The sequence below is a fragment of the Lepidochelys kempii genome, chromosome 5, assembly GCF_965140265.1.
Source record: "Lepidochelys kempii isolate rLepKem1 chromosome 5, rLepKem1.hap2, whole genome shotgun sequence".
In the NCBI taxonomy this organism is placed as follows: Eukaryota; Metazoa; Chordata; order Testudines; family Cheloniidae; genus Lepidochelys; species Lepidochelys kempii.
Genome location: NC_133260.1, coordinates 46,935,802 through 46,949,572, shown reverse-complemented (window position 1 = coordinate 46,949,572; position 13,771 = coordinate 46,935,802). Strand labels below are relative to the sequence as shown.

Sequence of the window (13,771 nt, the reverse complement as noted above, 5' to 3'; positions counted from 1 at the left end):
TTAAACTGTCAAAGGTTAAGTAGGGCAAATTAAAAGTGAATTTAACAACGGATACACTCTGAAGCCTACAGATAACAGAATTGATGCTGGATCCTATGGTCCTTACTCATACCTGTAGTCCTAACAAAATCAATGGGCCAGATAAGTTGGATTATACAAAGCTCACAGGAGGTCCTTTGAACACGGATCTCCATTTCCCATAAGGATGGAAGGTCAGTTGCCTGTTTAGTACCATCCAGTTTCCTCTGCAGGGTTACAGATCCATAGCTGCAGATGGGGTGAGCTGGGGCAGCCAAGAGCAGGGGCTGTGGATGACAAAACCCACTTCTGTGCACTACCAAAAAGCCAGTGCAGACATAATGCAATCTGGGGCTTCTTGAACTCTTCTTTTTCCTCTCCATGCTGAGGGAATACCTCATAAGGGGACTATGGAACAACTGCAGTTGAGGAAACCTTGGCAGGGTGGCTTTTTAGACCTGTGCTGAGAGCTGGGATGAGCTGCAGAGTATCCACGGAGCTAAGGGAAGGAACTGTCTATTCTCCAAGGGAAAGAGGGAAGAAATAACAAAGCTCTTCATGACTAAATGGTCCTAGAAAGTCTCTGCAGGGGAAGGGGTTTCCACCCTCTATGTCCCAGGATTATTTCTGTATGGGCATAGGAGGGGAAAACTGAGCCAATGGCCACTGAAATCAATATGGCTACATGCATGGATATGTGTTGCAGGATCAGGAGCCTAGACTGCATCATAGGACAAACAGCTTTATCAGGCTTATGTATGCCTTTATAACAACTATAGCTGCACATTCAGGAGTGCAAATCTATTGTTATTATAGAAAGCCACACTCCCTTCTCTGAAGAATGGCCCTTTTTATGTGTTAATGACAACAGCAAGTATAATTTTGAGCAAATGTTTTCCATGGCATGTTTTTGTAGGACATCCTGCTGTAGTCCTACCAAGCTGTATGCTACCATTAGCTGATCACATTCTCTTATGATATATTGCCATCAATTCATGATCTCATGGTTAGACAGGTGTCCCTGCTTGTCCTTGGCAAGACCTTAAGATCCGAGGAAAGGTGAAACAAACATAACTTCAAACCTATCGGGACTGTGTAGTAATGAAAAATAACAATCATAAGGAATAATATCGGCAAAGAGTCCTGTTATAGACTAACAGACGTATAGGAATAATATGTGCACCCTCACTTATGAATATATATTATTATAATATATGAATCCTCACTTTGTGGTCTGCCTCAACATTCCACTGGCAAATCCTGAAAGAGCATGTTGGCCTGACTGGGAAGGTACAAAAGGAAACATATTGAAAAGCCCAGAGGGAAACTGCAAAAGATCTCAGTTTGACATTGCTTTACAATAACCAACGGAAGCTGATTTTGAAACCTGCATGTAAGGCTAGATTAAACCTGCCACTTGTGAGGATGCATGAGGGATGGGGAAGGGTCTTGTGCCCCTGTGCTAAGGTTAGGCACAGGCACAGTCCTTACTCCCAGGGAGCTTCCTTCTAGAGCCCCAGGGATGCAGGCTATCCTAAAACCCAATCCTGCATCTCTGATATCAATGGCGAAACTCCCATTCATTTCAGTGGTGCAGGATCAGGGTCCTGAAGAGAATGGAAATGAGGTGGGTCCCCTTTACACCGGCCATTGGAGATGGATGGCTACAAAGAGGACAACATGCTGCATCCTCCTTAAGGATGTTTCCGGAGATGCACTCCCTGTGCATGCCAAAGAGCTCGGGGAGGAATCGTTTCTCCTGATGGTGTTTCTTCTGAGAGCTCTCCCTGGAGTACCAGCAAGTTAAAGAAGTATGGGCTGGATGAATGGACTATAAGGTGGATAGAAAGTTGGCTAGATTGTCAGGCTCAATGGGTAGTGATCAATGGCTTCATGTCTAGCTGGCAGCCGGTATCAAGCAGAGTGCTCTAAGGGTCGGTCCTGGGGCCGGTTTTGTTCCATATCTTCATAAATGATCTGGAGGATGGTGTGGGTTGCACCCTCAGCAAGTTTGCAGATGACACTAAAATGGGAGGAGTGGTAGATACGCTGGAGGGTAGGGATAGGATACAGAGGGCCCTAGACAAATTGGAGGATTGGGCCAAAAGAAATCTGATGAGGTTCAACAAGGAGTCCTGCACTTAGGACAGAAGAATCTCATGCACCGCTACAAACTAGGGACCGAATGGCTCAGCAGCAGTTTGGCAGAAAAGGACCTAGGGGTTACAGTGGATGAGAAGCTGGATATAAGTCAACAGTGTGCCTTTGTAGCCAAGAAGGCCAATGGCATTTTGGGATGTATATGTAGGGACATTGCCAGCAGATCGAGGGACGTGATCGTTCCCCTCTATTTGACATTGATGAGGCCTCATCTGGAGTACTGTGTCCAGCTTGGGCCCCACACTAGAAGGATGTGGAAAAATTGGGAAGAGTCCTGCAGAGGGCAACAAAAATTATTAGGGGACTGGAACACATGACTTATGAGGAGAGGCTGAGGGAACTGGGATTGTTTAGTCTGCGGAAGAGAAGAATGAGGGGGGATTTGATAGCTGCTTTCAACTACCTGAAAGGGGGTTCCAAAGAGGATGGCTCTAGATTGTTCTCAGTGGTAGCTGATGACAGAACAAGGAGTAATGGTCTCAAGTTGCAGTGGAGGAGATTTAGGTTGGATATTAGGAAAAAACTTTTTCACTATGAGGGTGTTGAAACACTGGAATGCGTTACCTAGGGAGGTGGTGGAATCTCCTTCCTTAGATATTTTTAAGGTCAGGCTTGACAAAGCCCTGGCTGGGATGATTTAGTTGGGGATTGGTCCTGCTTTGAGCAGGGGGTTGGACTAGATGACCTCCTGAGGTCCCTTCCAACCCTGATATTCTATGATTCTATGATATTGCAGCACCTCACAACCTTCAGCATGGAGCGGTGTCTATCAATGTCTTGACCCATATTGTTTTGCTTTTCCTATTTATAACTTAATTTCTAGAGATTTGCAATGGTGGTAGTGTGGGGATTTTGGTCAGGCAGCTGGTGTGCTGTGAGCACTGCTTTATCTTGCTGTTCACAATCTTCTCACTGTTAAATTTGCCTTTGTTGTGTCCACCTGCTGTGTCTAATCCTGTACTCAGATCATAGGCTCTTCAGGGCAGGGACTGTCTTTTTTCTATGTTTGTACAATGCTTAGCCCTGATCCCTATTTGGAGTCCCTCATTGCTACATAAAACTAATAATAGTAATAATAATAATAAATGATAAATACATGTATTGTGAGAGTTCTAAACCAGTTATTAAATCAATTTGAATACTATGCTATACTTCCAATACATTTTCCAAGCCTATTTTCAGAAAAAATAACATTTGGAAGAGGTGCACTTAAAATATGAGTGAGAGAAAGAGCGATTTCAGTGAACTCCAATGGAATCATCCTCTGGAAATGTTATTTAAAATATCTGACACTTGTTGCAAACTGGCATATTTCTGATTTGCTCCTGGGAGTATTTCTATGATCCCTGAGGATCAAAGTCATCTCTGGCAGTCATGATTTACCCAGGGAGTAGAATGCTGGCCATCAGACACAGGAAAATCACTTCCTTCATCTTGATGATGGAATTTTAACATACAGGTCCTGACAACTCCTTTCAGTGCATCACTACAATTACTATGGGTTATTTTAGATATATATCAAAGTATATTTGCGTGTGCAAGTGTGTTTATCATTTTCAAAAGACTCCCACTTGTAATGGGTTGTAACAAGACCTGCTACAGAGCACGTATTTGTTTTACTAGCACCGTTGGCATCTGTAAGCCCTTTTCTTTACGTTATTTTCTCTATAATATGTTTTTCTACTCAGGGGCTACTCTAAATTGAGCAAAGGGTGGGGGAGGAGTGGAGGAGAGGATGGCACAAGGGTGAAGAGCTTTGAGGTGAGTACAAGAAGCTTGAATTTGATGCAAGAGGCAGACGGAGAAGGAGTGGAAGGCGCTGAAGAAGGAGGCGTGAGACGTTGTCAGAGTGAAAGGCCGGGACGATTCTCTCAGCAGCTTTCTTTTGAATGGAGTGGGGGTGTCAGGAAGTCCCTCTCCTGTCCTTTTAAAGCACGGGGACTAAGCCCATCCCTGCCCCTGTTATTCTGCGGGTGCCTTATTCTCTGGAACGCCTGTCTGAGCGCGGCAGGGTCTTATTGCGTGTGGCTCTGCGGGGCGTTATTGGCTGCGCAGTGCCCAGCGGTGCCGCCGCACCTGTTGTAGGGCAGAGAGAAGTGCGTGCTGCGGGAGGGGGAGGAAACCAGAGATTGGATGAAGGAGCCGCCATAGGTCCAGCAAGAACAGGAGGGGCGCTGGGAGCCAGCCGTCCTATGGGGGAGCCGGAGGCAGGGAGAGAGTGAAAGCTGAACTTGGAGACTTCTTTAGTCCTTCCTCACCTGGGATCAGCCGACGGGACGTCCGCTGGCTGCCCCGGACCAGCTCCCAGATTGACCCCATGTTAGAGGACACAGAGCGGCCCACTTCACTCTGAATTTAACAGATTCCTTCAGCCTGGGAGCCCTTCTCGGCGCTCGGCCACGGGAATCCCTTCACAATGAATGGGATCAGCTGCACGGAAGCGCTGCTGAACGGACCAAAGGAGAAGGTAACAGGGCTGTGTGGGGCAGGCGAGCTACTAGGGAGTTGATAAGCAAAACAGAGACGCTGGAAAAGAAGTGCAGCTCCGCTCCTGTGTGGGTGAATCGGGTCCCTTTAGACTTAACACAAGGCATGTCCACACGCAGGATGCGCTAGCACCCAGCCTGCTTTGGTGCAGGAGCAGTGGCTACACGTGTTCTCCATTCCTGCCAGGGAATTTGAGGGCCAAAATGTAGATGGATCCACCAGGCTCCAGGTGCCAGAGTCAGAATTTTGCCGTGTTCATGCTCTGCCATGTGTCTAGGTCTGTTGTGGGGGAGAGAGAATTGGAATGATTTGGTGCAGTGGAAGCGGCTACACTTGTTCTCCATTCAGGCAGGGATATCGGAGGGGTTGAAGGCCAAGAATTGGAGGGATTCAAATAGGAGGATCCACCTACTAGATCCTGGGTTTTATGCATTAGGGTGTATCTGGGTCCAGGTTTTTTTTGGTGCAGTTGGAGCAACTAGATTTGTTCTCTATTTAGGTATCAGAACAAGGGGAATCAGGGCCAAAGTTTGGCTGGGTCCAGAGGCTGGTTTTGGGACACTCATAATCTAGGATGAATCAAGATCCAGATATTTTTGGTACAGTCCCAGCAGTTAGACTTGTTCTCTATTTGATTGGGAACTTGGGGGGCGAGGGGAAGAGATCAGGCAGTATCCAAGTATATCCAGCTTTTACCCTTGTCTCACTCTGAGCTTTGGTTTTGGGATTTTCCACAAAATTTCTGCCTAAATCTTGTTGTCATGTAGGTCAGAGGTTCTCAACCTTTTTCTTTCTGAGGTCCCCCTCTCCCCACATGCTCTAAAAACTCTATGGTCCACCTGTGCTACAACAACTGTTTTTCTGTATATAAAAGTCAGGGCTGGCGTTAGGGGGTAGCAAGCAGGGCAATTGCCTGGGGCCCCATGCCACAGTGGGCCCTGGAAGCTAAGTTGCTCACTTTTCGGCTTCAGCCCCAGATGGCAGGGCTTGGAGCCCCAGCAAGTTTAATGGTGGCCCTGCTTGGTGAACCCCCTTAAAACCTGTTCACGGCCCCCCAGTGGGCCCCAGAACCCTGTTGAGAACCACTGATGTAGGTGATTCTTCCATAAAATTCCATATCTTCCTTCACAAAGTTTTAAGGTTACAAAGGGTATGTCCTTCAAAGTCTTTAGACAAACATTTCATGAAGTGCGTGCATCCAGCCAATGAGAGAATTCCATTCCCAGCTTCTATCCCCTGCTTCCCACTGGGCAGTCACTGGGGGAGACTTTTACACTCTCATTTGCTCTGACTCTGCTGCCCTGTCCTGGGAGTCCCAAGTATTTCTCAGAAACACAGCACGCAAGCAGACTTGCAAGCCCCATGTAATTTACACTGCAACCCCTATTCGACCTTGCTTAACCTAATAAGGTGCAGATTGCTGGCAAAAATCAACTTAGATATTTGGAGCCAAAAGTTTCTTTCAAATGTGGTAACCACCTAGGCAGTATTTACTGCGCAAATAGAAAGAACATGTTGATTTAACAATTAATCAATAGGAAACAATAATGTTACAAAGTGAAACAAACAAATGATACGTTTGTTATGAAGAAATGACCATCCTTCTTTTCCCCACAGGAGACTGGCGAAGGAGAAGTAGCTGCTCTCCTGTAAATGCAGGGGCTGCACTTCTTCCTTGCCCTTATTCAAGGGCAGGGAGGAAAGGTGGAAACTCCTTCCAGCCTCCACTTCACTACACACCCACATCAGGGCCACCCAAAATCTGTCCAGTTCTGCCACCCTTAGCAATATTGAGTCGTATTTCCCCAGGTAAAGCAAACAGACTCACTGTGTTTAATGGGACTAGACACCAAAGTAAGTACCACTCAACCTGAGTCACAGTGGCAGTAGCACCTTACTATGCAAGTGTTCCCACTGGGAGATTATCCTGAGTTAGAACTAGAGGATCAGGCCCCTAAACTATGTTTGTTTATTGTGGCAACTTACCATTTTTGCAGTGACAAGGTGAAAGTGACCCTGGGCAGCATAAAGATATAGGTCTGGATTCTGATTTCAGTTAAATAGAGGGAGTTCACTGACCTGAATGAAGTTCCTCCAAGTTTACATTGATATAAACAGGAGCACAGTCTGACTCATGGAGTGCAAAGTATGGTCTAGTCTTCCTGAGGTAAAGATTGAAAAAACAACCCTGTGTTTCAATATTTGGAAAGGAGAAGCAAGGTGAATGCAATTTCCTTTGCATTGTGTTTGTGAGTAAGAGCATGAAATTAATGCTTGATAAATTATCATTTCAGAGATTACAAAAACAAAACCACACATAAAAGGCTTCTTGTGGTATTCTATTTATCATGGCTACTATTTCAAAATTGATATATGGAAGATTAAAAACCATAGCACTTAATTTAATTTAAATTATCCAGACTAATTTAAGTATGTATTTTGCTTTAGTCTAGATATGCATCACATTAGTTTGCACTGTAGTTTTTAAATCTCCCTGGTTTGATATGAATGGGGCTGAGGACTCGCCAAGCTGTATGGGAGCTCCCACACTAGTCTAAGGAACTTTTTCCTACTCAGGATTATTTATAAATTTTAAACTGGTTTTATGGCAAATCAACATAAATAGAGGTAATTGTCTTCAGAAGAAATTTGTCAGAGACCAGATTTTTACATCCCTGTAAAATGTGACCAGTAATCTATTGTCTCACTGTGATGAGCTGGAATTTACAGATGAAACTTCCAATAATACTAATATAAACTTTGAAATTTACCAAACTACCAATACCATAAACTCTTAATATTGAGGGCAAAGTGAAGTCTATGACTGGCTTTGGAAGCGATCTGAAGTTTGGAGGAGTATATTCTCTTCTCATTGTGCGGGGATTTACAGGTTTAATTCCCTTTAATATTAACAGAAAGATGTATTCCCATTGCTTTGCACTGAGAGAAGAATAGACCCTTCCACGTTTCAGAGTTCTCTTCCAGAGCTATTCATGTACTTAAGTTCATCTCACTGAAATGCACAGGAAAGCAGTTTCTTGTAAGTGCAAAGTTTGTTAGAGGGTGTACAGTTTCATAGCACTTACCCTAAAAGCCTTTATCAATGAAAGCTTCTTTTTAGTGGAAAAGCAAATAAAACAAAACAGCCCTTTTATGCTCACTGCATGTGTTTTCCAAAGGTGGAATATAATGGGTCAAATTCTGGAGGTGCACAAAGTGTGTATAAGTGAGGTCAAAGTTTGGCTGACTACATTTAGCAAGTTCTGTCTTTGGTTCCCTGCTCTCCTGTATATCCCTGGCTGAATTCACACATTCCAATTACTACTAGTTTGCCACCTCAGTTTTGTCTTCTCTTCTCTCTCTGTCTCCTCGCATCCAAACTCTTGCTATATCCTATCTCTTCTTCCTCTAGAGCATCTCTAAAATCCATCCTTAACTCTTCACCCACACCCCACCCCCCCACTGCTAAAACCTTTGTCCATGCCTAGGTCATTTCTCATGTCCGCTACTCCTCTCTGGCTACCTGGCATCTCATTTTGCTCTGCTCCTCCAGTCTATGTTGCTGCCAGACTCATCCGTCTCTCTTGCTGTTCTGACTAAATAATTGCCGCCTTCTCACTCTCTGCATCAAATTCAAGACTTACCTTCAAGGACCTGCACTACTCCTCTTCTGCCTACTACATCTCAGCTGATATCTTCTTCCATTCCCCATCCTGTAGCCTACGCTCTTGTCAAGCCTGTCTTAAATGCTCCACTACCTCTCAACCTCAGACCCTACACCAAGAAACATCCCAGAATTTAATTTAATATGAATCATTTCCATTTTTTCAAGTTAGTATTCTCTGCATTTAAAAATCATATGTTGGGTGGGCATTTTGAAAAGGCAAGATCCTCCTTATTATAAAGGAAATGGAAAATTAATCACAATTCAAGAAGGGTGTTGATAAATTGGAGAGGGTCAAAGAAGAGCCAGTAGAATGATTATCATGAGCCATGCTTTTCAGTCCTTTAAACTCAAATAGCTCAACAAAGAGAAGGTTAAGGAGTGACACAGTTTATAAGTATCTACATGGGGAACAAATATTTAATAATGGACTCCTCAGTCTAGCACAGAAAGGTGTAATATGACCCAATGGCTGGAAATTGAAGCTAGACACAATCAGACTGGAAAAAGGTATACATTTTTAACAGTGAGCATAATTAGCCATTACAATAATTTACCAAGTCTGGTGGTGGATTCTCCATCACTGACAATTTTTAAATCAAGTTTGGACAGTTTTATAAAGGACCTGCTCTCGGTATTTTTGGGAGAAGTTAAATGGCCTGTGCTATACAGGAGGTGTGATTAGATGATCACTTCAGGCCTTGGAGTCTATGATATCTATGAAACTTCCTCATTAGGCAGAAATCAATAGCATCCTCAGAATCACACCTTGGAAAAGGGTCGGTCCTGCAACTTTGTCTCCTATGAAATATCCTGTGACATGAATTGGGAGTAATCATACAGGTAAGGGATACTCATGTAAGAAAATTGCAGAAGCAGATTCAAAATAAAGGTGAGTTCCTTCTTTCACTAACTTCAATGGCAAACTCTCTGATGGACTTTGATTGTAGCAGGGCTGGGCCCTATGTCTACTTCAGAATGTTGAGGAAACCTCGATATGGATTGACTGGTGAAATAAAGATGTAATAATTTATGCTGATTTATAAAAGCTGACTGTGAACAGCTGAACAACATAAACCCAGGTTTGATGTGACATATTTTAATCAAACTGTCTGAAGATTCAAAATACTATGTTTACTTGCAAAGCATATATTAAAATTATATTAAAATTCTAAATACTGTAAAATCTTTGTTGAATATATGAGACAATTACATTATTATGTAATAGGATTAAATCCAAGACATAATAGCCATCAAAAAGCTTTCGTAGCTAATCTCATTCTGAATATAGCTTGCTGAAGGGGAATGATGATCTTGTGGCTAAAGCATACGACTCTGAGTCAGGCCATTTGGGCTCTATTCCTGGCTTTGCCACAGTGTAAGCTTGGGCAAGTCACTAAAACTCCCAACTCTCCCCATCAGAAAATGTAGCCACACTGTTTATCAGAGATGAAACTAAAGTCAAAATAGGTTTAAAAGAAATGTAGTTCTAAGGAACAAATAAAATGTTGTCATTTTAAATGTCCTATGAACATTATTATTATTCAGTGTAATATATTAATTGTATATTGTAATTAATTTTGTATAGGCAGGTATGAAGGGAAGGTGTCTGCCCAGAAGAGCTTGTGTAACCCACTCACCTCCTGGGTGTGATGTTCTGTCCCAGCCAGTGGCACCGAGACCACTTAGAGATTAACGAGTCTGCTACGGCCTTAGCTAAGAGCCATGTGGCTTTTAGCTCATGCAGTAGAGCAAACTATGGGCTGTGTCCCACCCATCAGACGTTTTAATCCGGCTCTCGAGCTCCCGCCAGGGAGCAGGGTCTGGGGCTTGCCGCACTCCAGCTGGGGAGTGGGGTTGGGGGCTTGCCCTGCTCCACACATGCCATGGCTGCTCCATGCAGCTTCTGGAAGCAGCGGCATGTCCCCCCTCTGGCTCCTACATGTTGAGGCAGCCAGGGGGCTCCAAATGCTGCCCCTGCCCTGAGTGCCACCCCCCCAGCTCCCATTGGCTGTGAACCACGGCCTATGGGAGCTGCAGGGGCTACACCTATGGACAGGGCAGAGTGCAGAGCCACCTGGCCATGCCTCTACGTAGGAGCTGGAGCTAGGACCTGCTGCTGCTTCCAGGAGCTGCTTGAGGTAAGCACCCCCAGAGCCTGCACTCCTGACCTCCCCACACCCCCCAATCCCTTGCCCCAGCCCTGATCCCCCTCCTGCCCTCCAAACCCCTCGGTCCCAGCCTGGAGCACCCTCCTGCACCCCAAACCCCTCATCCCCAGGCCCATCCCAGAGCCTGCACCCCCGGCCGGAGCCCTCTCCCCCTTACACCCCAACCCCCTGCCCCAGCCTGGAGCCCTCTCACGCATGCTGAACTCCTCATTTCTGGTCCACCCCAGAGCCTGCACCCCCAGACAGAGCCCTCACCCCTTCCTGAACACCCCACCCCCAATTTTGTGAGCATTCATGGCCTGCCATACAATTTCCATACCCAGATGTGGCCCTCGGGCCAAAAAGTTTGCCTACCCCTGCAGTAGAGGCTCATACATTTAGCTCCAGAGATCCCAGATTCAATCCCGCCCGCCGACCACCGGGGGCTATCCATGTTACACTTTCAATCTCCATACCATCACAAAAGTGAGGATAGGAAGCAACAAAAGCAATATGCTTTGATAGTGAAGTGTGGTTCACTTCATTAGTTCCACAGTCTAGTTTGTCTTCATGCCTTTTCCAAGAGTGAATCATCAGAATATGGTGGCACAGTGCAAAAACCAGACATGCAGCATACATAGCATATGAGCTAAGACTCAGTTTGTGGAGTTTGTTTATGTAGGTCTATTGAAAAATCAATACTTTGTAATGGATTTGATTGCCAAATCCAACATAGGTCAATAGTAACCAGAAATGGTCTAACAGCAGTTTTAGTGGCCTTTGTGAAATCAGTTGATGGTCTCAGTCCCATTCTTAGTGAACAAGAGTCTTCATTGCCACAATCATCCTCACATGTTGGCAGTCTCAGCAGCAACAGAGGCCTAAGACTGAGTGAATCTGCATACAGATCAACCCTTTAGGTGAAAGCATCTTGTTGGGAAGCTCCCACTGCTACTGCTCACATATGCTTTATCTGGTTGTGAATAAACAGCAGAATTCAGTCTCCAAGACTATCCATGTACACACCTTATTTATATTACATTCTACAGTATTTAAGAAATGAAATAAAAAGGGGCTTTTTCAGTACAATCAAACCAGTTGTCTCTAGCATACTGTACCATAATTCTTGCATTAATAATACTTCCCTGTTTCTAGAATTATAACAACAGTTGAAAAGAAGTCAGATTTGTGGAAACAGTATGTTCAAACTTTAGCTATCATTCTAAGGAGAATTAAACAGAGGACTCTCAAGTAGAAGTGGAGAGATTATATCACCTCTGTATTTCGTACAACTGCAACCAGTGCTGGAATACTGTGTCCAATATTCAAAAGATATTGATAAATTAGAGAGGGTTAAGAAAAGAGTCACAAGAACGCTTAAAGGATTGGAAAACATGTCTTATAATGAGAGACTCCAGGAGCTCAAACTATTTAGCTTAACAAAGAGTAGGTTAAGGGGTGATTTGATCTCAAGCTGTAAGTACACACCTACACAGAGAACAGAAATTTGATAATTGTCTCTTCAATCTAGCAGACAAAGATATAACAAGATCCAATGGCTGAACGTATAGGCAGCTCGTGAGTCTTCCATCTGGGGAGGCTTACATGTGAGTGCCGGAAGCTCCCTAGAAGTGTGGGGGGCCACTAGTGCCTGGACCATGGGCCTGCCCCAAGGCTTGACCCCCACTTTGCCTCTTCCCCTAAAACCCCACCCCCACTCTGCCCACTCCTCTTCGCTGTTTCCCCCTAGGCCTCCCCCCGCCTGCTGCTCGCTCCTCTCTGCCTCTTTCCCCAAGGCCCGGCCTACCTGCCCCTCACTGCTTTCTGGGAAAGAGGAGCAAGCAGTAGGTGGGAGGAGGCCTTGGGAGAAGAGGCAGAGCAAGAGTGGAGCCTCGGGGGAAGAGACTGAGTGGGGGTGAGGTCTTGGGGCAGAGTGTGGGTGGGGCCATGGTTCAGGCACTGGTGGCTCCCCCCACTTCTAGGATGTTTCCGGCACTCCAAAGGTGGCTGGCCGGAGCGCCTCCAAAAGGAGGTGACCTGCGCTGCATCCACAGTATTTGCCATCCTGCATGGCCAGCCTTTTTTTGGGAAGCTTAGCCTCCCCCAGCCTCTTATACACACCTCCTACGGCTGGAAGTTGAAGCTAGACAAATTCAGACTGGAAATGAGGCATACATTTTTAACAGTGTGGGTAATTACATTGACAAAATTTACCAAGGGTTATAGTGTATTCTCCATCACTGGCAATTTTAAAATCAAGATTAGATATGTGTTTTTTTCACCCAAAAGATTTGCTCTAGTTCTAACAGAAATTATTTTGGGGAAATTTTATGGATTTTATTACATTGGGAGGTCAGATTAGGTGATCACATTAGTCCCTTCTGACCTTATGTGTGAATGAAAAGGTCTTGAGAAGTTTTGTCAATTTTTGATTAGCGGCAGATTAAAGCTTTATTAGGCAGTAAGAAAACCACTAGGGTGACACTCATAAATTCTATAAACTCACCATTCGAAATCAAGTGATTTAAACCTCAGTCCTACAAAGATTTACACAGGTCATTGACCTTACTTGAGATTAAGGAAATTACTCACAGTGCATAAGATTAATCATTTCTACAAATCCTTCCCAGGATTAGGGCCTTATTTTGGTTATTATAGCATGGATGCCAGAGGAGGTGGCAGATGCACAGGCCAAGATATCAGTTCATTAAAATGTTTGGAATTCAGGTTTTTTTAAAACAGAAAAATAGCCTTTGTTTTTGTTTTGCTTTTTTAAAACTTATTTGCCAAAAAAAAAAAACACCAAAAACCTGTTGAGTTTTTCTACATTCTTCATGTTTATGCCTTTTATGATTGAAATTTGTACTAAAATGTTAATGAAATCATTATGGGATTTTTTTTTGCTTACCAAAATGATTTGAATAATATTTTTAATGAGAAATAGGTCCATTTTGAATCTTGCAAACTACTTTAATCTTATTATGAATATTCTGACCAGTACTACAAAATCTGATTCTCTAAAATAGGACTTTCCCTTGGTCCATTTTAGAACAAATCTGCTACAGAGGGGTGAAAAGGTTTATATACATAACAGTCCTAGCAAACAAATTGCTCTCTGTCCTGACTGAGGTGCTTTTTGCCTGTTATCTAGTCCAGCGAAACTATACAAACAGGGTTAATAAATTGATGCTGAAGAGGGACAGACAGGTCTAACGTACATTCCCGCTCCCTACTATCTTATTTGCAGCTGCTCTGAGGACAGTCCCAGCGCACTAATGCTGCCAAGGGCACC

The 13,771-nt window shown here is 44.2% G+C and overlaps 1 protein-coding gene across 3 annotated transcripts in view; it reads left to right on the top strand.

Annotated features, from left to right (window-relative positions):
- The first annotated feature begins 4,267 nt into the window (after positions 1-4,267).
- The window catches only part of PDE8B (phosphodiesterase 8B), a 164,760-nt gene continuing 155,256 nt past the window's right edge, over positions 4,268-13,771 (top strand). For 2 of the 3 annotated variants that reach the window (XM_073344174.1, XM_073344173.1), the window contains exon 1: positions 4,268-4,645. In XM_073344174.1, coding sequence (XP_073200275.1) covers positions 4,595-4,645 — 51 coding nt within the window. In that variant the 5' untranslated portion in view covers positions 4,268-4,594. Of the gene's footprint in view, positions 4,646-9,066; positions 9,173-13,771 lie in introns of all 3 variants that reach the window. The other variant, XM_073344175.1, reaches the window with a different exon arrangement.